This window comes from Pipra filicauda, unplaced genomic scaffold (assembly GCF_003945595.2).
Source record: "Pipra filicauda isolate LSUMZ 115617 unplaced genomic scaffold, ASM394559v2 scaffold253_size2546935_pilon, whole genome shotgun sequence".
Classification (NCBI taxonomy): Eukaryota; Metazoa; Chordata; class Aves; order Passeriformes; family Pipridae; genus Pipra; species Pipra filicauda.
This window is the reverse complement of record NW_024104369.1, coordinates 1,160,142-1,185,540: the sequence shown is the minus strand read 5'-3', so window position 1 is coordinate 1,185,540 and position 25,399 is coordinate 1,160,142. Positions and strand designations below refer to the sequence as shown.

At 35.2% G+C, this 25,399-nt stretch overlaps 1 protein-coding gene across 5 annotated transcripts in view; it reads left to right on the top strand.

Annotated features, from left to right (window-relative positions):
- The window catches only part of KCNH7 (potassium voltage-gated channel subfamily H member 7), a 219,044-nt gene that overhangs the window by 157,986 nt on the left and 35,659 nt on the right, over positions 1 to 25,399 (top strand). For 3 of the 5 annotated variants that reach the window (XM_039382069.1, XM_027734195.2, XM_027734193.2), the window contains 3 exons: positions 12,991 to 13,416; positions 21,260 to 21,659; positions 22,396 to 22,595. In XM_039382069.1, coding sequence (XP_039238003.1) covers positions 12,991 to 13,416; positions 21,260 to 21,659; positions 22,396 to 22,595 — 1,026 coding nt within the window. Of the gene's footprint in view, positions 1 to 12,990; positions 13,417 to 21,259; positions 21,660 to 22,395; positions 22,597 to 25,399 lie in introns of all 5 variants that reach the window. The other 2 variants (XM_027734194.2, XM_039382071.1) reach the window with 2 other exon arrangements.

The following is a 25,399-nucleotide window of genomic DNA, read 5'->3' as shown; positions in this document are numbered from 1 at the left end:
TGTACCTAACATTTAGGACAATCATTTAGAAAGGGGTGGTCCTGGCTGTAATTCCAGAGTGTTTTGACTGTTACTTATCTTACATAAATGATCATCTGTTAAAAAATCCACAGATATAACCCTGGGCACCATGGACTCAGACTCAAGACTCCCTTCCTCCCTGTCTAGTGCCCTTACCCTCAAATGGTTTGGATTCTGAACTCAGTTCTAGTGCCAGGCACCTCACATGTACATACTCTAGTACCAATGCTGGATTCAGCCACAAAATGCCATAAGCTGGACAACCAATGTTTAGCATTTACCTGAAATTATATATTCACAACTATTAAGAGTCATTTTCATCAGACAAAAAAGGCAAGTATGTTCAGCTAACAATTTAATAATCTTTTACCTTTTAATGTAATACTAGCAAATACATAAACTGAGAAACTGCTGGGTAATTTGAAAGATGAACGTTTGCAAGGAAATTTGTATGTTCCCACACATTGCTAATGAGAGACATTAATGAATAAACTAAATTTTAAAGAGCAAAAAGTTCCTGTAGTATGGGGGCGACTATAAAGCAGTTATCTTCTAACATTTAAGGTGGCCTTAAGCATATGAAAGAGAAATAGCTGCAAGGCTATTTTCTTTTGACTTGGGCAGGGGAGAGGAGAAAAGCACGTGAATTGGTTGGTTTTGATGTGTTGGCAAGTGAGGAAAATATTTTCTGGTTAGTGTTTGATAGGATTTAAGATTTTTTTCATAGTAGCAGAAATAGTAAGAAATAGCAAGAAATAGCAAGAAATATCAAAGACCATTAACCCCAGTCAGCATAGTGCGTTGTTTGATGAATTCTGAATGCCCTCAAAATTAATAAGATAAATGAGAAGGTCATTGTCCTTATCTATTACCTGTCACATGTTAGAACTTGGATGACACTTTCAGCTTGTAACTGGTAATGGGATCAATAGAGAAGGGCAAACCTAGAATAGTTTAGAGATAAAGCTTTGGAAAAAAAAATAGGAGGAACACTCCATAAATTGTTTTGAAATAACAATAAAATCACAGTAAAGGAAAAATCAGGAACCAGATGTATGAGTCAAAAACCAAGGGGTCATTGAATTCCAAATACTTTGTTTATGACAGAGAGTGTTAATAAGTGTGGGGACATGTATTTTCAAAGCATTTATTGAGCTTTATAGGTGGTATGGGTGTTACTGAACACAAAATTAATGAACATGGCACAAAAAAAATTCCTAGGAGGTATTTACTAAAAGTGGCTAGTTCAGGCCATCTAAAGTGCAGAAATATACTATAAAATAAAAATCTATCTGTAATAAAATACCTAAATTGTATGATTATTTAGTTGATATTTATAGTACATAGAAAGCTGAGAGTTTCTTCTTCTTCTTGATATCAGGGTGGACTTGTATTAGATTTATCTTAGGTAAGTCTGGTTTTCCTTGACAGTTGAATAAATCTTTTACTGTAGCACATAGTGAAATTGTCTCTAAGGTACTTTGGGTGTATTTTCAGGCATAAGATTTTTTTATTTAAAGAGTTGCCAATTTTACATTAAGGCAGTATCGTTTTAATTATGGAAATTGCAGTAACTACTCCTCATTTAATATCTTAGAAGCTGGCATAAGAAGGTATGTTCTGCTTCAGACAGCCTGTTGAGTATACTACTACTAATAAATGAAGAATGTTTATTAAATGGGAAGAAAAGTTCTTTTTTTCACAGCTTTGCATTTTTTCCTAATCTCAGTATCCATCTTTGAAAATGTTCCACTTTCTAAATGAATCCTACTAATTACGCAGAAATCTACTTTCTTTTGAAATAAAAGAACTCCTATGTGGTATGGGCTCGCATCTCTACCAATTTTTTCTATTCAGAAAAATTTAGTTTCACTGGGTTTGTAGGTGGGTTAAGAATGAAAAACTAAAACCAAAGGAGAGTGGCATCTTTTGCTGCAGCTTAGTCTCTAATGCTGTTAGTTGCTGGGTTTGGAAGTGAGCAAAAACTTCCTGTGGCTCATGGTCATTCTGCAGAACTTTCAGAGACTAGCTCATTTATTTTGATGAATTTTGTTAGGAGAGGATGCAGACTGCAGCCTCCTTCCAGGTTTTCAAACAAAGATTAAAAAACAAGTTTTGTATAGGATAGTAATTTCCAGATACATTATGTTGTCTATTTTCTCTCTTCCTTACATCTACAATATCAAGTAAGCAAAGGAAACTGCAGTTTACACAGTGTGAAAAATTAGTCAATATATCTAGAAAACTATGAACATTAAGAACATTAAAGCTTACAGGCTTCTATCCTAGGCATTTTTCCACTGGAGTGAGCTTTTGATGCCTGCAATAGTACCAAAAAGATTTCCATGTCTCTCTGGTTGTCACGATTTAACCCTAGCTGGCAATTAAGTACTATACAGCAGCTTGCTCAGGTCCTTCCTGTCCTCTCAGTGGGATGGCAGGGAGAATCAGGAGGAAAAAAAAGTAAAACTTGTAGGGTAAGATAAGAACAGCTTCATAACTGAAACAAAATAAAATAATATAATAGTAATAATAACAGTGATACTAATAGCAATTGTAATTAAAAGGAGAGGTAGAGGGAGAGAAAATGAGCAAAAGAGAGAGAGAGAAGACCCAAGAAAAATGAGTATTTTACAATACAATTGCTTGCTGACTGATGCCAAGCCTGCTCCTGAGCTGTGATCACTCCCTCTTTCTAATAACACCCCTCAGTTTATATAGTGGACATGACATTCTATGCTATGGAATATCCCTTTGTCCAGATTATGTCAGCTCTCCTGGCCATGCTCCCTTGCAGCTTTTTGTGCTCCTGCTCATTAGCAGAGCCTGGGAAACTGAAAAGTCCATGACTTAGGGTGAGCACCACTTAGCAACCAATACGTCTGCGTGTTGTCAGCATTATCCTCATATTAAATCCAAAACAGAGCACTGTACCAGTTACTAAGAAGAAAATTAAGTCTCTCCCAGCCAGAACCATGACACTGATTAAATCCTTAAATAAAACATCCTGTTGTCTCCTAAGCATGAGCTACATCTCACATCACACAGGCAACGCAGAGCTCCCAAGGAGTTAGTTTTGTCTCGCTGATTCTGTGCTATATTTGTTTTGTTAGAGTACCAGAGTAGGTAATGCAGAATCACCATGAAGGTCGTACCATCTTGCCACAATTCCTCAAAACCAAAATATGTTTTTAGATCATCAAAAAGTGTCTAATGTTAGATCCAGCTACTGGCTGAGGACAGGCAAGTCTGTCTGCCTGTTCTCTATGGTCACAACTCCACTCTTTTTCTCTGCCGAACCAGTAAGAATTGAATGGATGGCCGTAGAAATCTGGATCATGTTTTTATAGGTTGATTTTGCTAATGAAATTTAATTTGTATCATCACATTGTGTGTACATGTGTGTGCAATCTGTTCCATCTACCTTTGCCAAATGGCTTTTGGTTAAAATATTGCTGACCAGATTTGATAGAAGTTTGGGTAATGAACCAAACTTTCCTACAAGTGATGTTGAGAGAGGAACCTGGGAAACCTGGGCAGAACACTAAGACTGAATGTCTAGTTTAAGTGAATCGGGTTGGAATATGCTCAGTAGGCATAAACACGGAGAGCCATAAGGGAGATGGACATTTCTAAATTAAGCTTTTCCCCATCTACCTAAGCAGTTTCAACTGCAGTTCACATGTTTTTAAACACTAAGAGGGTCTAATTACACAATGTGGATTTTCTAGAAACTAAAGTTTGCTTATTTTGCTTATTATGGAAAAAATATTTACCATGAAACTGAAGGTTAAACTTCAATATGAATGTATGCATAAGGAACTTTTCTTTCTTTCCTCTTTACTCCTGACAGTTATGTCAGTAGGTACTGTAATCATAGAATGAAACTATGGATGTAGCTGCTTCATTTTCACTCCATGCACTTCAGAAATTCTTACAGTTTTTATGCTTTTCTTTAGCTGCATCAAAATATTTGACAGTTACCAAACCAGTCTAAATGGATAATAATGAAAGATACTTTTTTCATAAATATTGTGAGGAAGATGAGATAACATCAAGCACAAAATCTGCTTATTTTGTTGCCGTGCCATGAACAGATAACAGAAAATATCTTTTAGGTGACCAAAAACCACACAATAATCTAAGACCTTGTTAAAAATGTAACCCTTGATGTTTCATTATCATGCATATAAATGTTTGTTAGCATCTTAGTGTTGCCAGAAGTGCATTCACCAGAATTTTGAAGTATAACATTTTCTCTCTTCTGAAAAAACACCGCTTAGTGAATATTAAAGAAAAGGGTTACACAACTTTTAATACATATTCTTTCACTAACATTTGCTAAAAAAAGTCAGTTTTTAATGTCTTCTTTGATAAACTTTATATCACTAATTTGAGGTTTAAGGTTTAGTAAAGCCCTGTCAGTAAATCTATATGCTTTTAAGTGTTACTCTGATGATGCATTACCCACAAATATGAAAGTGATTATATGCTGACTGGCAGGAAGAGGCTCCTGAGGTTTAAGATCTGTATACCATTTCTTAATATTTTCATGGAAAATAATGAATGGAAAATGAAAATATAAAAATGCTTTCTCTTTTTTAGCTTCTTGATTCATGAAAAAATTATGGATTAGAGATAGTGAGTTTTCTAAATTATTGCATATATTCAAGTTTGGTGAAGTAGTTTTATTTGATGGTAATATCCAATAAATACTATTTCCATGAAATCTGCACAATTTTACTGAAGAAATATGAGAAAAAGGCTGTTCTATTACTTTAATTTCAGGACATACATAAATTTCCTTAACCATTTGAAGATTTTGGATTACTTTGTAAGTAAATATGTTTAGCTGAATAGATTTATGTAACTATTTGATAACTTTATAAAAGTTTTGCACTTCATGGCTTCAGTCCTGTAAGGCTCTCAGAAGTCCCTAGAAGTCCCACTGCTCTCAAACAAGCTTCATCTAGTGACAGACTGACATCTGGAAAAAAACCAAAATTAAAATACGCTCAAATAAGCTTAAAATATGGTCACATAAGCTTTGATTTTTTCAGATCTTGCCATTAAAAACAAAATTTCTGTTTCAATGTCTACCTAAAATTAAAAAAAAAGAAAACAACAACAACAACAAAAAATGCATTGTGCTGTTTCTGACCCTGAAAACAAAGAAATATTGAGCCCATATTTTAAATAAGAAGTTGATATCCTCTTCTCTGTGAAGTCCCAAATGGGAAACATATAGGACGGGCAAGGACAAGTCATATTTTCACACGGCAGCAAATTTTCTGTAACAAAAAATTAGCTTAAAAAATACGGAAGTCATTAAGACACTGTGTTATAAAACCTCGTTGTTATACTTCAAACTGTCTCATAGAGAATGTTTTAGCATTCAGCATTATATACAGTCATACCACATTATTTTAAAGCGCTTAATAAAGACAAAAGAATAAAACAAGAAGACAAGTATTAACGTTCCCATTCAGAAGATGTTCCTCAGTAGCTGTACTTTGAAAGATATGTAAAAATATTTTCTACATGGAAAAATGCCTTTTAATGCTGATATATGACAGCAGTATGTTATGCTGTGTTTGCAGGGTGCACTAAATCAATAGTACTTCAGCTTTCTTTCAGTACAGGTGTAATCTTGTTAGTTGTTCATATCTGCATGAGGAATACAATCATCAAGATGACTGAAATATGAGTCTATTATAGTCTTTCAGGGAATTAGGTAATGCCTACTATCAGAAAGTCAATGTTGGTTTAATTTCCATTTGTTCACTAGTATTCGTGTAATATTTATTTTTGATTCTTTTTAGATTCAGAGATCTCCTCTGTAGAGGTCTCACGGTAACAGTACAAATAGAGAAGAAAAGGGAATAGATATACTTGCTAGTTATAGCTTGGCAGCTTCAATAGAACTAATACACAGGAGAAAATAGCACCAGGAGAGGTTACATCCAGGGAAAAGAGTTCTACAAAATCTATTAAAATAATTTTAAAGCTAAAGTAACACTGCTTCATTTTTTGAGCATGCTGTCATTCAGATCTAAGGTCTATGGTCATGACAAAAAGAGTTAATTATTACAGAAATATGGCTTTAGCTTCTGTGTCTGATTAATGTTTCTCATTTCATTTTCCAAGATTTTCCTTTTCAATGCTTATTGGCCTTATTGATAAAGATCTGAAAATTAGTTCAAAACTGCCAGTTGAAAGGAAGAGACTGTACTCTTGGGCTGGCGGTGTTTATTCTGCATCATGAGCTGTATTAAAGAGTAAACAGGAATAGTAACTTAGCTTTACTTGCATCTAGGAGATTCTACCTTCCTTGATTTCCTAGTCACCAACAACAAACTTGTCTAACTCCTGTTCAGAGTTAAAAATCCTGCTGGAAAAAGAAATATTAAACTAAATAGCTTTTCATGTTTCGTGAAAATACTTACAGGTCATTGAGATTAACCTAGCCTAATAATCAATAGAAACCACCTATAAAAATTAGGATATGAATGTTCTCATGTTACCACTTGTCTATGTTCTTTGAGTAAACAGAACATGCTTTACAGTCCATTAATGTAGTCACCTTCCACTTTTACAATCAGATAACAAGTATGGATGATTTTTGCTTTCTGAATCAATCTTGAAGTGTATTTGGATTAGAAGATCTGAAAAGTCAAATGTTCTTACAAATTCCTTCCCTTATTCTTCATTTCTACAATAATGCCCATAATATAATCATCCTGGTTCTGTTTCTTTTTTTACATATTCATGTGAATTTCATATCTTGGTGCTGAATACACTTTACACAATCAGAAATTTTAAAGTTTCTTCAATCACATGATAAAGATATTCAAGTCTCTTAGCGTATACAGAGCTGATTTGTTTCTAGATTTGCTACAGCTTTCCTGACTTAAAGACACAGGAATGATTATCCACTCACCTCTCAGGGCTGTACATCTGACATGGGACTGAGTCCAGCAAGATACTGGCAAAATAATATTTTTTCATGTCATATAGTATTTCCCATAAATAAATATTTCAACATTGTATTTGGACTGGTAGCCTCTTCTGTAGTTTTACAAGGATGTTTTATAGGTGAGATAAATGTTTATTTTAAAGTCCCCAAGTATTTTGGGACTATATTTATAGCTTGAACTTTATTAAATGTTTATGAAATTCTCTTAACATGAAAGGTGCTATGCAAGAGCTAACCTTGTTAGTAAAAGCTTCACTTCAGTTCATCAGTTGCAAAAGCAGCAGTATTTAGTACTGAATATAACTACATCATTTAAATATACAGTTCATATGAGGCACACTTGCTCATGAGAAATAGCAAAGTACCTTTCTGAAAATCTAATTTATTAAGCTTTGCACCCACCAAACTTCCACGTCTACTTCTCATAAAGATATACTCAGTATCCATCTATCTTGATTCTACAATGATCTATGATCTATCATATGATTTTATGATCTTAAAACTATTGGGTTTCCCCCAAGCCTATGCACCTCTTTTGGTATTTTGTCACCTGTAAACACTGCCCTTTGTTCAAATTTTCTGGATGTGCAGTGGTTCTGTCCATGATGAAAGGTGTCAACTAGATTGTGAATATGTTATATATTGGTTTTGCGAGTGTACAATAGTCACCTATCTGCTCTCTGATTGAAAATATACAGGAAAAATATATTGTGAATTCTGAGCAGAAGTGAAAAAGTTCCAATATTTTCTGAATTATTTGCATATAGAATTTGGTCCATACAATCACAATATGCTCATGGAATGAGTTCAGTGCTTCTTGAATGCATCGGGCATGCTTTCTGGTTGTTTTCCACGTCCATGTGCTCAATAGTCACTAGAAGAGCCATGGTCCAGCATATGATAACCCTACCCCACACTTGCTCTCATACAGTGCTAGGATAGCCAGGAAACCATACTCTAAATCCATGCAGTGGTTTGACAGAAGTACTTCTTTAACAATTCATGGTGGCATTCATCATTTATGATTTCTCTTATGATTTATTAATACACTATTATACATCTTTGGTTTTTACTGTGTGTATTTGCATTCTTTAATAAATTGAGACTGAAAATGCCTCAGAACAAAATTTATGAATATACATGTGATACACAGCAGTATGACTCTCTCAGACTCTCTTGAAACTGTACAGTTTCAATAGCAGAATCACAGAATGATAGAATGGTTTGGGTTGGAAGGGACCCTAAAGATCATCTCGTTCCAATCTCTCTGACATGGACCGGGCTGCCTTCCACTAAATAAGGTTGCTCAGTGCCCCATCCAACCTGGCCTTGAACATTCTGACAGGGATGAGGCTTCCACAACTTCTTTGGGCAACCAGTTCCAGTGTCTCACCACCCTCACAAAGAATTTCATCCTAATATCTAATCTAAACCTGCCCTCTGTCAGTTTAAAGCCATTGCCCCTTGTCCTCTTGTAAAAAGCCTCTCTCTGACTTTCTTTAGGCCCTTTGTGGGTACTGGAAGGTGCTTATAAGGTCTCCCTGGAGCCTTCCCTTCTCCAGGCTGAACAACCTTAACTCAGCCCGTGTTCATTAAGAGAGGTGCTCCAGCTCCCTACTCATCTTTGTGCCTCCTTTGGACTCACTCCAACAGGTCCACGTCCTTCTTATGCAGGCAGACCCAAAGTTGGATGCAGCACTGCAGGTGGGGTCTCATGAAAGTGGAGTAGAGAGGAAAAAATCACCTTTCTCGACCTGCTGGTCACACTTTGTTTGGTGCGGGAGAAGAGGACAAATATTTGTGTGAATTAATCTTAAAAAAAAAAAATCAACTAAATTTAGAGAAGTAAGAATTATGATAGCCCTTTGCTCTTGAACAGCTTTTATAAATATTTTCTGCTCATTCTCCTTTGCAGGATACTGTCAGTTTAGTAGGTAAATATTATTCTCTCTACTTGACAGAAGTTGGGTTAAACATCAGTTTGCCTAAGATGTCTGAGAAACTCAGTAACAGACACCAGAGTAAAATTCCTAGATTATCCAACATCTTGTCTAACATTTTGCCTATATATTCCATTTTATTAAAGAACCTGTACAGCGAAGAAGAGTCAAATGCTGTTGCTGCCTCTGATGCCACAGAGCATGTAACAAGAGTCCCCTTCACAGTCTAGCTACCTAGTGAAGCATCTTGCCAATGTGTTGCAAATCACATCAGTCTAGTTTGGCTCTTTGACACTTCACCAAGAAATACTGTGAAAAACAAGGCCTTTAAATACAGCACAGAACAGAAATTATACCTGGTACCAGACAGGTTTTCTTAAAGGGGAAAGATGTTAGAACTGCCCAGAAAAAGATAACACTACGAACAGTGTAATACAATTTGAAGTGATAAAGGCTTACCGAATCGTTTTTTTTTTTCATTAACTATCACATGAGAGTAACTCTGGTGTGCCTCTGGTACACGTGCTTCCTTTCTCCTCTTGCTTAACAGAACCTAGGCCAATAATAAATTTTCATTCTTCTTAAATATATTTTCTTTAAATTTCAATGAAGTACTGTTATCTTTGAGAAACTGAAAGCTACCAAACACTTCAGAAAGAAATCTGTCTAAAACATGTCAATTTATGACAGTTACTTTGATTTCACTCCATATTTTTCTGGATATCTGAATGTAGCCCTTCTATAATAAATGCTACCTTGAAGTTGTGATCTTAAGAAGTGAATACATGAACCTAAAAAGAGTTAAAGGTGTTCACCAGCCCTGTCTGTGATTCTCAAACACCTCAAGCAAGATTCTCAGAATGAAAGATGTGTTTTAATGAAGTCTTCTCACTTGCAGCAGCGTTGCTTTAACAGTGAATGGGATAAACAGGAACACAGGAAAAGCTGAATTTTATATCAGAGTTCTTTACTCAAAGGCAAAATACAGCACAGCCTATGTAACCTTGAGATGGTCTTGTTATAAAAAGATTGAATCTTATAATCTAATACTGCTTGTAAAACACACCAGTTATAAATACATTATTGCTTTCACCAGGAAAGCCACAGTGAGATAGTATTTCATCAGGGTTGAATACCTCCAGTTTTTCTTAAGAGAAACCCATTGCAGCTACTATGACTTTTGTGATTAAGCTACTATGACTTTTGTGATTAAGCATTATAGTCTTCTTTTTAGTAAGATGCAAGAAAGCTTGGCTTTCTCATCATGTCTTATCCCAAGGTTCAAAGACTTTTTAACACTGCAATATTTCATTCTTGTCCCAGTCACACTACTTAAAAATGTTTCATTCCCTAAGCTACCTCTTTTACAATCCAAAATATGAGAGCTTCATTGTCCAGAAGAGAATAAATTGCCCAGAGTTAATAAATTGTCTTTTTACTAACAGTGAATTTGCCAACATCTATTTTAATCAAGTGGAAATATTAAAAGTCATTTGAGTGGATTTCTAAGTAAACTGAAGTCTTCTATCTAGCCAAGATGGCCAAGATTAGCCAACACCAGTACACAAACCTTGCAAGGATGTTACAGAATAGCAAAAGGACAAATTCATCTCATATTCAATTAGTCTTTGTGGAAACTGCCAATATGAAACTAAATACTGTGTTTTCTCCTTTCTGTGTATGTGCAACTGTGATTCTTTTTTATTTCAGAAATGAAATCCCATCTTCTTTCTTAAGATACAGCAAACAAAAATAGTTACATGAGTGTTTGTTTTCACTTTTCATTGCATGCGAGTAAGCAATGCAGAAACAAAAAGTTCTGTATCACATTATGAATATGAAACTCACAACCATCAGTCACTCTTGTGTGTGTCTACAAAACTAAAACAAAAAAAAGTTGGATCCATTTCTGCTACAATCACTTTTATACTGCTGTACCCTCATTTTGTCCAGTTGGCTTTTTTTTTTACCTTTTCAGTTTCACCTAATTCAGTCTAAATCAACCTAGGAGTGTTACTAAATGTAACTAAAATGAGACTAGGAGCCAGATTTCAGGGGAATAAGTCCAATTTACATTATGTGTTGCTCTGAAGTGAAGCACACTGTCTGGAATTTTTAAGCAACTGCAAGAAACTTGTGAAGTAAGCTGTATTGTTCTTTCTGTCTAATCCATTTCCTTCATTGTCTGTAAATCCAGCAGGAGAACAGCGATATAAATTTTATAAATAGCAATTCCCTTGTCACATGTACTCACTGCTCTCAAATACTAAGAAAATATTCTTGTCAACTCACCAGGTGGGGTTCTGAAAATATTAAGACTGCTTAAAAGACTAAGCAATGCTTCAGCTTGCTGCCAGCTAATGCGTTTGATGCATAAAAAACTAGCTAGCACCATTAGTTAAGTGCAAGTCCTAGTTACAATACAAAAAATTGATGAACAACCTCTACCACCAGGTCAGCACAGTGCTTAATGGTTGCTTGAAGCTACCATATAATCTTTTGGATGGCTTAATTTTTTCTACCTTCACAGTTTAAAGAAGAGTGGTTATTAACCCTTGTGTTCTCACAACATTTTCAGAGTAGAACTTGACTTAATAAGAAGTCCCACTGATTAATAAGGATAGGATCTTTATACAACACTTGCTATTGGAATGTTAAACATAAAGAAGTGTGCTGACCCTTACAATTTTATAAGATTATGTTTGAGGAGCACGAACTTCCTCCATCTTGAACAAGCTGAAATCTCAAATCCCAAACTAGTAACTGTAAAAAAAAAGGCAAATAAAAGCAGACAATGTTGCAGATAAGGTATTTCTTCTTCCAATCATTATTTCATTTGTGTAGAATTATTCATTTTAATAACCTTTGCAATATATGATTTTCTAAATATAATTGTTTTCAATTAGCATGGAAATAAGGAATAAGTAGAAGTAAAGGGAAAAGGGTATAAGATTTCTCGAATATGAATATATTGCTACAATGGGTAGTAACTAGAGATTGTCACCATCTGATGTTTGTTCATTGGTCTGTACAAAATGAAGTGGTGATCTGAGCCCCGTAGGATTTGGAGATCACTTGCAGCACAGAAGGCAATAATTAGCATCATTACTGACAGTCTCTATAACTACAACAAACACTGAATAGGGGCAAAAACATAATTTACCTTCTTATCCTTCAAGGTTTTATTCCTTCTTGTCAGATTTCAGTCAGACTGGAGGAGCAGTCAAAGGAAATTTGTTTTATCTGGTGCCCACACTATGCTTGTTCTTTGCAACAAAGCAAACATTTCAGCTTCCAGAACCAGCAAATTAAGCAATGCTTACAAACATAATCCTTCCAAATAAAATTGAAATCCAACTTGATAACATCAGCAGACAACAAATCCATACTTCTAAAGGAATAATAACAAGCTTTAGGCACTGACAATAGTAGAAGTGGAGCAAAAAGCCATACTCCTGTGGTATCCTTCTTTGTCACACCTTTAGCTGAACTAGAATTACAGCCTCAGTGAAATCTGTCCGTGCATGAAAGTTTTCTACAACACAGGACTCAAATTGGAGATAGCTGTTAAGGACACTAACAGATCTTTCTCTACCGTTTTTTTATTTCTGATTGCCTACAATTTCTAATGAGAGCAGACTCTTTTTGGTGAATTTAAGCCAATGATAAAAGATCTGCTTTGGGAGAAAAACACTACATCACTGCAAGAAAAGTCATTCACTGGCCATGAACAGGCTGGCGAGGTTATCATGTGGTGGATAAATTAATTTGATGACATGCTTAATTATGCAAATTTTATGTACTAGATATGCCACTTAAGGGTTGCTACAGGGGACAAGAATCAACCTAACGTGAAAAATTGTCAATGAATTTATTGGACCTGGCAGAGATTATGAATTTCACAGAAGTTTATTTTGCCAAAACACCAATTGAAGCTTAATCCTCAAAACTACAGTGAAATACTTTTAAAGTTTGTCCTGTATTTTCTAAGTTTACTGTATGTTTCAATAGATACACTGTATGTTTATTGACATGGTATATTTCTTATTGTAGGTTCTATCCTTAGGGGCTGATGTTCTACCAGAATATAAACTCCAGACACCTCGCATCAACAAGTTTACTATATTGCACTATAGTCCTTTCAAAGCTGTCTGGGACTGGCTCATTTTGTTGCTGGTAATATACACGGCCATATTCACTCCTTACTCTGCTGCCTTCCTTCTGAATGATAGTGAGGACCGGAAGAGGAGAGAGTGTGGATATTCCTGCAGCCCACTGAATGTTGTAGATTTAATTGTGGATATTATGTTTATCATTGACATTCTAATAAACTTCAGAACAACATATGTAAACCAGAATGAAGAAGTGGTAAGTGACCCAGCAAAAATAGCAATTCACTACTTCAAAGGCTGGTTCCTAATTGACATGGTTGCTGCAATACCTTTTGACCTGCTGATTTTTGGCTCTGGCTCTGAAGAGGTAAGCTTAAATGAATATGAAATCTTAAATCTTAATTTTTTACTTTAACCACGATATTCCGTGTGCCCTAAAGTATCTTTTGCTTGTCAGTTACAGGTTGTTTAGTAATTCCACCCCATCTTTTAAAGTTAAACTAAAATTAAGTCTTCCTTTTTAGCATGACGTACAATATTAGCTTTCATTAACAAGAGAAAACACTGGACAATTCAGCTAGTATTTTTCACTTATACCATGTTTGATACTGTCTTTACAAATAATGAAATAAATATATTGCATACGAAGGACTTTTTCAAATGTTTTTGTATAAGAACTGCTCTTTTGATTGCTGCTTGCTTTGTAAAAACTGCAAAAATGCATATAATGCTGTGTTGGCATTGAAGCACTAAAATAAATTTTCTCTGTTCATAATCTTTAGATCAGATGTTTACTTAGCATAAAACAGATTAGTTGAAGTGTAAACTATACCAGTTACCAAAAAGATTTGACTACTGTCTATTTTATCAAGAATATGGACTATCAAAAGAAAGAAAAAAGATTAGTTGGGATTACCCTTGTTAGACAAGATTTACATCCTCACCTTGTGTATACAGTAGAGTGAAAAAGTGTTGAATATATGCATTCAAAATGGCCCAAAGGCGTATAAAATATATACTATATTCTGGATTACTGACCTAACTCTTCCTCCATCCAAAGAATTTTATTTAGTTTAAGGAGGGCTAAAATTATAGCATATTTTTGGATGGAAAGCGAACTGACAAGTAGGTAATTGGGTTTGGATTTTTGTGATGCACAGAATGCAGCATTTTTTTAAAAAAAAGCAGCAAACCAAGGAAAAGGTAAATGAGGAGTCTAGAGAAACATGTAGATAATACCATGCAGTAGAAATTAATTCTGTTAATGGAAAGCAATAGGAAGAGAAAGAGTAACATAAAGAACAGAGGGAACATATTAATAGTTCTCTTACAAGAAGAGAACTTTACTATTCAGAAGGTTACAAAAAAGCTTAGAGATTTAAGAGAAAATTTGATCACCTTTTGCATTCATTGTTTGTGGCACATCTCAGTCTCTGCAGATATTTTTTTCTGTGGTTTTGACAGCACAAACGTTTTGATAATGGCATTGCTTCTAACTCTGACCACAACATTCCCCTTCAGATGTGGTCTGCATCCATTTCTTATCACTGAGCACTCATCGTTGTCAAAAATTATTTTCAGCGATTAGAAGTGTGGAACATAAAGAATTAAAACAGGGACCAATTGCAAAGTTCACTGATGAAGTACTCTTTGGATTTGCTCCTGAACATCATTCTTCTACCTCCCCTGTTACAGATGTACTTAAGAGCAAAGTGCCAGGTGTTAAAGTGATGCTAAAGGGATAACTTTAACACTTTAACATAAGATAATGTAAGGATTAGCAAGAAACAAGTGCATTCTTGCAGATCAGTACACAAATACAAAACCATGGAACTTGAAACAGAAATTACTGGATCATGTAATGACTTTTTCAGTATTGCAGATATAAGTAAATTGATTCTTTATTCCCTCAAAACCTAGTAATTGAAAAGTTTCACTGTCTGGAAAAACCGGTTTGTTTAAGTAAGCAATAGTGAGACTATATAGATTATGTCCCATTCCCCATGCCATCATGGCTTCTCTCTCTCATTCATGATATTGAGTACGTCAATCACTTTTTCTAAGCTGCTACTTACTGCAGTTTTATTTCCTACATTGCTAACTATAATATTTCCCCAATGATCCGTTTTCTATAGTTTAGCAAGAAGAAGCAAATGTAAAACTGTCAGAATGGAATATTTTTCATTTAATAGATTTTTTTTTCCCAGTGATAAGGGTTATCTTTTTTATGAAATAGCTCTTTTTTGTTATCTAGAAATTCTTCAAATAAGATTCCCTATGAACAGTTATATTGAATAGTCTTTTTATTAAACAACATAAGCTCTATAGAGAGCTCCATGTGTGCTCATCCAGCTTTAAAACACCTTGATATCAAACAGAGTCTTGAAAGGGCAGGAGATAATAATCCAGATACCACATGCAGCACTATCTGAATGCTTCTATTTGAGTTGTACTTTGTCAACCATAGGAAAGCAACAGAGTTAGACAGTTAACTTTCCAATTTCAAAAATAGGGAACTAATATAATTTTAATTTTTTTATTCTGCTTAAAGTGACTAAGAAAAAAATTATTATGACTGGTAGTAAATCATACTCTTTTTGTGTGTGTCTGTGTTGTAAAAGTTAAGTGACATCCCTGATATGTGGGAAGATAAAAATAATGAGTAGATGGACTTTTTACTTTCTTTTATTTTGGAAGCTTATTTTTAATCATTCAGATGACAAGTCTGAGTTGGATTTTAAACGAATAACAGTTGAAGTACTCAGCTCCTTGAAAGACACATAGATGAAGTGCATGTACAAGGGGAATCCTTGTACTAGATGTTTCAGATACATGGATTTAAAATAATGCCTGTTTTAATGCTTATCAATTTTTCATTTCAAAAATGGGTAAGTTGTAGGGAAAATTCAGACTGATATATAGATAACTAGACCTTCTTTCATTTCATCTAGAACCTACAGCAATGAAAGATACAAACAAATGACAGTACAGCTTTAGCAAGAGAATTTTCATATTTATAAGGTTTTTTTAATTAAGGGCAGACAGAACATAACTGGAATATGCAGAAAAGCATGAAGGCTTTTACTGTTTGTACAAATAAGAGTGATCAGAACAATTTTAAAGAACATAATTAAAAATTCTATCAACAGGAAAAATGCTGCCTTAGAAAATAAAAATAAGTACATCACTATCTATATATCCAGCATATTCACAAAATGTAAGAGTAAATGCTTCTTCTAGTTGTAGTAACAAGTCAAGAAAATAGATAGGGTTTGGCTAAAATGAAGACACATAAAACAAAGTACTCTTATCCTCTTAGTTTTGACATCTTGATTCACTCCATTACACCGTGTATCTGTTAAAGCAAACTGAAAAGAAGAATCCCACTTTTTTCTAGAATTGAGATTGAACCTCATTGTCCTGATTGCATCTCTACTGATAGAATCAGTACTTTGTCCCTTTCCAAATTAGAATGTATTTGAAAATCAAGCTCAGAAAACATCTCAGGAAGAGAGTAATACAGTTTTCTGTACTCAGATTAGCAATTTACTTGGAAAACATATTCCAACGAATTTCAAGTATTTTACACAGAAGACTGCTTATCTGATCATAACGCACTCTGCCTTCGTATTAGCAACTCTGTGGACTGAGTACAGGCTAGGATGGTGCAGCATTAGGTTAGAGTCTCTGGAAACTTATTTATTTAGGTGGCTGGCTAATGTCAGAGAGGCTTTTAATATCAGCTTTTCTTCCCTTGTTTTTCAAGGGAGGCAAAGAGGAAACCCGTTACTGCTTGAGCAAGCAGTTACCTGCAGGACCATTTTGACTGTCCTCTGTCAAATTATCAAAGCCAGTTGAAGTACCAGTATGCTTCTATAAATAAGAACTTCTGGTTAGTTGAAATATTTTTGTTTAATTGTGTACTAACATTTTCAGCATCATTATGTATACAGCATAAAAATCTTCAACAGTGGCACAGTGCTCATAAGAGACTGTTGAGGTAATGAAGCATAGGCTGAAAGGCCAAATTCTGGCATTTATTTGAGATTTTTTCAGGAGACAGAAAAGAGTTAACTATGTTTGATGCCATAGTACTCATATTCAACAGGTTTATTTACAGGCTGCAAAAAAGGTAGCAGGTTAATGATGATTTTAACATAAAATGTTAAGGAAATTATTGAGAAACGGAGGACTTTACAATACCAAGAAATGGCAAAGGGCCCCATAGCAAATGAAATATGGCTTAAGCAAGAGCACATTAATGCACATTGGAACATAGTTTGAATTACTCACACACATCGGTGGGTCATTTGGTTTAAAAAAGAGACAGCTAAGAGATGATATTATACCTTTACATACAGTACATACTGGAAGAAGACCTCATGGACAATAGCCTTGAAGAAAAGGACTTGGGAGTTTCAGTTGACAAAAAGTTGGGCATGAACCAACTGTGTGTGCTCGCAGCCCAGAAGGTCAACAGCATGCTTGGCTGCAGCAAAAGAAGAATGGCCAGCAAGTCAAGGGAGGTGATTCTGCCTCTCTAACTGCCCTCCACCTGGAGGACTGCATTGGGCTGGGAGCCCCCTGCACAGGGAAGCAGAGGGGCCACAAAGATGACCAGGTGGATGGAAAAACTCTCCTATGAAAACAGGCCTAGAGAGCTGGGCTTGTTCAGCCTGAAGAAGAGAAGACTCCAGGGAGACCTTATTGTAGCTTTCCAGTACCTAAAGTGAGTCTATAACAGAAAAGCTTTTTAGCAGGGCCTGTTGGTATAGGACAAGGGGTAACGGTTTTAAACAAAAAGAGGGTCTGGATATAAGAAAAATTTAGACTGGATATGAGAAAGAAATTTTTTACAGTGAGTGTGTTGAAACCCTGGAACAGGTTGCCCAGAGAGGTGATGGGTGCTTCATCCCTGGAAACATCCAAGACCAGGCTGGATGGGGCTCTGAGCAACCTGATCTTGTTGAAGATGTCCCTGGTCATTGCCAGGGGGTTGGACTGGATGACCTTTACAGGTCCCTTCAATCTAAACTGTTTCATGACTCAGCTCATGGAGAGAATCATGTAGGCATGAAGGAACCATTGCAGGCATAACGTAGCCTTTATTTTTTGTGCTACTACTACAGTCAAAACAGAAAAAATACATGTTTAGCACAGGCCTCCCTCCTATACTATAACTAGGAGAAATCAAAAGGCATTTTAAAAGGCCAAATAACAGAATAACTACATGAGGCGAAAATATCAAAAACTACACTGGCTATTCTGGTTAACAAACTGTTAGATTTGCAAATTTGAATATATAAATAATGCAAGGCAAAAAATCTAAGCTGTTAAGTTTTACTTTTCCCTATAATTCTGTTTATTTGCAATAAAAAAGTAAATTTGACAAAATAGAATGCCTATTTTGGCAGAATATATTTAAAATGGGTATTATCTTAAGACTTTTATCTTTTTAATAAATCTTACCAATTAAGAAATTCTTCAATGTATTGTAGGGATTTTAGATTGTAAAAGTATTTAAATATGTTCCAATAAATTCCAGTTTATGCAAGAAGCTAGGGGCAGTTTACCTAAGTGCTAAATGGAATACTGCTTGCCCTGAATGTACTATAGTGAGGAAAATGATCCTGTACTCATCTTCTACCAATCCAGATTCATAGTTTCAGTAGCTATGAGAAGGCAAGGGAAAAGGAAAAGGAAAAGGAAAAGGAAAAGGAAAAGGAAAAGGAAAAGGAAAAGGAAAAGGAAAAGGAAAAGGAAAAGGAAAAGGAAAAGGAAAAGGAAAAGGAAAAGGAAAAGGAAGGAAAGATCCTGATATGATTATCCAGCAACTCTTGAACTTGTAAACCAGCAGTTAGATATGAACAAAACAGAGCAGCAAGCAATCCAGGAAAGAAAGCAACAGCTTGGTATTTGCAGACATTAATTGTTGGTACCAGATGGGGTAGGCTGGGTAATTTCTAGAGTAGGACCTCTGTCTTCTTGCGTGTTGTGTGATCAAAGTACTCCAGCACATCAAGAAAATTACTTTGCATGACACATAGTTTTGAATCCAAGAAGTTCTGTCCCTGGCCAAGTGACACGTGGGAGGTGTACTGTTACTATGTGAAGGTTGCATCTATGCTGAGAACTGGACAGCATGTAAGGTGCACCAAAACTTGTAGATCATGCTTTCCACCTCTATATTTTAGTGTCAAAGCCTCTCCACTGTGCTAAAGAAAAGTAAGACTCAGGATGACTTTCTTGATGCTTTAAAGCAAATCTATTCTCATTCATACCGGTTTCACCCTTGAAGAGGTGGAGTTTGCTTGTATCATATACTTTCCACATACTCCAGAGCTCACACTGATATAGTATCTAAGCATAGGATTGGCAGTGAGGATGAATAATATTAGTAAGTCTTATGTTAAGAATGGGGTGGAACACTGTTGACATATTCTGGATTCTCAATCTACTATGTGATATATTTAAGGGGCACTGTAAGAATATCCAGCCTCTTGCATAACGTAGAGATATACATCTCTATACCCACCTCATCCCCACTTAAGGGATCATAAATATATAAGCCTGATTCACCTTAAAAAAAAATTACCTAATGTCAATATTCACATGGTTCTGAATCTCAGCCTAGGCATAGCATTTTGAAGGATATAGTCTCTCAGACTGTTGAGCTCACAAACCTTTTTTATGTGATAATGAGACATTCACCCTGAAATTATTCTTTGGGATGTTAACTTGAACAAAGGAGTGTTCCCTACATCCTCTTGCTCATCTACTCATAAAATATGAACAATATATTGAGTTGTTCACTGAGAAATGCGTCCAAGAAAGATTCTTATTTTGTTCCAGAAGATTTGGGATTTTACTCAGAAACATGGTAGTTTCAAGGATTTAATAAAACATAAAAACTAGTCCAGCACTTTTTGCAAGAAAGCTTTATTATGACGCATACTACTGTCAGAGTGCTTTGTGAAGCAACTTTTCCAGTTTCATGTAATATACATGCATGTTTAAAAAAAAGTAGGAAAAAAACTTATTAAAAATGTATTCAGTCTTGGCATTTACTGAATACTTTAATATATGTTCAGACTTAATGCAGAGAAAATGTTAGCTGAGTTATTTTTGAAATCAAGCAGTTCCTATTTACAGTGTTTTCCATTCTTTTACAAGGAATAAACAAGTATGAAAATTATTTACTAATTGATGTTTACAAACTTATCTTAATAACTTTTAGTTTCCCTTAAAAATAGCCAAACCTCAAAAATAATGCAATGAATAGTAGTGCAGGTCTGCATTAAAAAACTTGGAATATATTCCTGGTTTATAACTGCCTCAATTTGTTTTTTTAATGGTACAGTACTTTTTTACTGGCTTCTACCACTACTCATACAAGATGCAAAAAGATTCATCTGGAGTCTGGCAACAGTAATTTTTCCATGATTTTCTGTTCACACTGCTTCATCTTCTTTTACCTGTATAGAGTGTTCTTACCGTTACAAACAGGAAGGATATTCGTAGGTCACAGAATCACAGAACATGTCAAGTTGGAAGGGATCCACAAGAATCATTGAGTTCAACCCTTAGCCCTGCACAGGACTATCCCAGAGAGTCACACTATGTGCCTGAGAGTATTCTCCAAATGCTTCTCGAACTCTGCCAGGCTTGGTGCTGTGATCACTTCCCTGGGGAGCCCGGAGGGGTGCCCAGCCAGCGTCTGGGTGAAGAAACTTTGGCAAATTTCTGCCCTATTACTTCTCTCTTCTAGAATATGTGTGCCCAGAGCATTGCAAGGAGTTTTTAAGTTAGGATCAAATATAGTTACACAGCCTTGTTCAAAAATACTTATTACCTACATGGCCTACTAATTATGAGTAGTTCCAATAACTTACAGAATTAATCATGTCAAAAAAATCATTTATCTAATGGATCATTTAAGTCCATCACAGTGCATTGGAGAGTCCAGAAAAAGTAAAATATTCAAAGTGAAAAAAATATTGAGCAGATAATGACAACTTCAATATATCTTAATTTTAATCATGCATTTCTTATTTTCTTTGCTGTTCTTATAATGAAATTGATAGTTTCAAGAAAATGAAATTAAGATTACGTTGAAATGGGGGGGGATTTGCAGTGATTTACTCGTGGTAAATCAGGACTATTCAGGACAATACATTTGCTAACAGAGAAATTTCTTCTTATTTTTACAGACAACTACATTAATAGGTCTTCTGAAGACAGCTAGACTGCTGCGTTTGGTGAGGGTAGCACGGAAATTGGACAGATATTCCGAATATGGTGCTGCAGTTCTGATGCTCCTCATGTGCATATTTGCACTAATTGCACACTGGCTTGCTTGCATTTGGTATGCCATTGGAAATGTAGAAAGACCTTACTTGGCTCACAAGATTGGCTGGTTGGATTCTTTAGGAGAACAACTAGGAAAGCATTATAATAAGAGTGATGCAAGCTCTGGACCATCCATCAAGGACAAATATGTTACAGCACTTTATTTTACCTTCAGCAGTCTGACAAGTGTAGGATTTGGAAATGTGTCTCCAAACACCAACTCAGAGAAAATCTTTTCCATCTGTGTCATGTTGATTGGCTGTAAGTAATTTTATCGTAGTTTTTTTAAGCTTATTTTTTTCTCAGTGTTTGAGCAAATAGCTTAACATTCTAAGCTAATAAGATTATAAGCGTGCAGCCAGAAGGGCAAATTCCCAGGGAAAGCAACGTTGTATGCAAAAATATGTTGTGACTCATTCAGTGTCAGGAAGTAGTCAGATTCCTTGACTACTCAAAATCTGTTATCCAAACTGTCAGAAGTTTTGTGTTGTGTATAATTTGTGTAAGCAAATCCTATATGGGATAGGAAGTTGAGTTTTTGAGTGGATTTAGGAAACTATGGCCCATCCATATTTGGATAATCATAATTATATTTTATTTTTCATTTAAACCCTGAAGCTATATATGTGTGCATAGCTTTTTAACTCTGGCCTTTGTTCTTAGCTTGAACTTAGCCTTAGTTCCTTGGTTTTAATTCTACAAAAGTCTCTAGAATTAGGTGAACCCAACTTACAACACTAAACTCAGGTCTACAAATCTCCAAAGATAAAAATTACCAACTTGATTATGATTTAGTGTTTAAGCCTCATCTGCTAACTGAGTAGGTACTCATACAATCAAATCAATAAAAAGCCTCAGGTAAACCAATTCTACATCTCTGAAAATGTAAATACTGTCATCTGAGTTGTTTTACATGCAAAGTACATTGTAAGAACTGTTGCATGATCTGCAAAAGCCGGTGTTATGACTTAAGTAAGTTTTGTTTCTATTTATCCAGCATTAATGTACGCTAGCATTTTTGGAAATGTATCTGCAATAATCCAAAGGCTCTACTCGGGAACTGCACGATATCACATGCAGATGCTGCGAGTGAAGGAGTTTATACGCTTTCATCAAATCCCAAACCCTCTGCGGCAGCGACTTGAGGAATATTTCCAGCACGCGTGGACATACACCAATGGCATTGACATGAACATGGTATGTTGTTCTGATTTTCAGGTAGCGATGCCGAGGAATAGATAAATGCATGAGAATTTAGAGATTGCAAATGTTTATTATTTGTAAGCTGTAAAAGTACAAACCTGAGAATGTGAATATGCAGCAATTATTGAGAACCAAGCCAATATAAGTTTGGCATCCAAAAACTTAACTGTCTAAGTTATCACAAGCTATATCAGAAATCTGAATTTGCACTGAGAATTGCAGATGACAATTATAAGCTTAAATAGAGAAAAAAAATTCATAGGTTTCTTATTTCAGACATACCTGTTTCAGAATTTATTTGTTCTTTGGTCTGATTTTCCACTTCCAGTATCAAACAAGATTTTGGTGTGTTGGTAGCTGCAGTTACTGTTCTATAAAACCTGTGGAGATCAATTATTTTTCAAAATCCTACTGTGTAATCTAGAACAGGTATATTGGGAGTGAATTGAAGAGGCAGGTTTATCTGCTCTTTTCAAAGTGAAACATTTGAATTACATGATAATCTGAACAGTAGTTCACTTGCATTCACAACCACATAATTCTGCACTGAAAATCGACACAGTGCTACTAACCATTTAGCCATCCACAGAAACTCATTTCTAGGAAGTAAAAAGGCATAACACTCACATTTTCTGTTCTTGATTTTAAAAAACCTGTAAACTCTCCTTATAGAAATATACATTATGTGGCCAACTGAAAAGGAATCACAGTCTGCTAACGAATAAAAATAAGCATCTCTATTTCTGGTTTATTTTCTGAAGACAACAACATTTTTTTCTGAAAAGTTGACATCGATTTGAAGACCCTGAGAGCACTGTGCATCTTTAGGATCTGTAAATCTATGTCTCTAGAGGGATACCTCCCTGAGCTATTCAGGATTGGAGATTAGAGACTATGCAGAGCTCTCCATTAAGCTGTCAAGAACAAGAATATCTATACATTTTTGTTAAAGTTTAACTAGAAATTAACCCCCAAAATTTTGACATAAATTCAAACAGCTTCCACGTGGTATCTATACATATATTTGTGAATGACTGTCAGAGTGATACAATTTTATGCATTCAGCAGAAACTATGGTCTTGATTAAAAGCTTTTATAAAGCTGAATCACTAAGAGTTTGACCTTATCATTACCATTAAGTAAAGCAGATCTTAAAAATAAGACAGAAAATTAAATATCGTGGGCTTCACCTCCCACTTCCATGAGTGTCCCCTCCAGAGGGACAACATAACCAGTGCAGAACAAGGATACGTGTATAAACCTCTGCTGGGGATTACTGCAGTGGAAGGCAGCATCAGTAGCTTCATCCTGTGTGGCACTGAATGGCCCTAATTCCCTCTGATAGCAGTGGGATTGTGGGGTACTCAACACTTTGCAGGATCATGCCCTTAAGCTGCAGGTGGGTGCAGCCTAAGCCTAAAGTAGCTCATTGAATTATTTCTGAAGATATTACAAAATCATGTGTGCCTTAATTAATTCATTACCAACAATGGATGTACTAAGAACACCTGTTTCATATGAAATAATAACTAAAACTGGATGTGTTGTCAGGTGAAATGTTGCACAATTCAGGAATTGGTGTACTGGAATTAGTCTTGGATTTGTTATTAATGTGAAATAACAACTAAATGGATTAAATTGACCATATTCTACAGTATGATTGTGAGGCAGTATGGAGGCTTTCTTTTAAATAAAATGTGGAAAAAAACCAAGTTTAGTATCTCTTTTTGGTTTATTTTATTTCTTATTCTGTTCACAAATCTATCCCTCAGGTTTTGTGTCAATCACTTAATTTACTTTAATAGTGAGTTTGAATGTATTACACTTAGTGCAAGGATAATATAGGAATTGTGTGATTTATGTTGTACTTATGAAAGATTTATCTCTTTCCTGTCTGCTTCACACCTAAATACATGGAATAACACCACCCACTGGTAAGAGCAGGAGGTATTTATATCAAACTTAATTCCAGTATAAAGTGTGGAGAATATCCATGTTATCTGTCGGGTTTAGAGCTTGTTCAATGCTTTCTAATTTTAATTCTAACTTCTTGCATGATAAAGGGACAGATAGCAAAGGGAAATAATCCAAGTAGAATCAGATGTGGGGCAAAATGGTTACTAAAAATTAGACATTAAAAAATGCTAATCTAACCACATTTATTAATCACTGTTTTACCCCACAACTCAAGTCATGCTTTGCCCAAAAAAGGTCATGTGCATATTGGTTTGCATTAGATAGTTGCTCTGTAGGAATGTCACTCTGACAAAGTTGCCATGCCGCTGATCATTCTGCATTTTCCTTTCCGTGAATGCTCTTGGTTCAAACCATATATGCATGTTAGCATAAGCACCAATGAAGTTTTCTTGATTATAAGCCATGTGCATATGAGTTGGACTTGCATGTGTTATTTACTAATTTTGCATGAAATATTTGCATTTACACAAAAAGGGCTAATACTGTCCTCAATGCCACAAATGTTTGATTCCTGCCAATATTTACTTGGAGCTTTTTTGCAAATATCTGAAGGTAGAATTTCATCCAATATATTTTTTTATTATTATTTCATGACTGAAAAATCAAAAATGTAGTCCTCTTTCTCCTTTGAAATATGAAATGCGTATTAATTTACATTTTATATATATATATGTACATACAACATATACACACACATACTCATATATATATAGATAAATAAAATTGGAGAATATATTTCAAAAGGTGCTTTAAATTATCTCCATTAATATATTTAAGAATTCAGGAAAAATGGAAAATAATAAATGAAATGAAACAGAAAC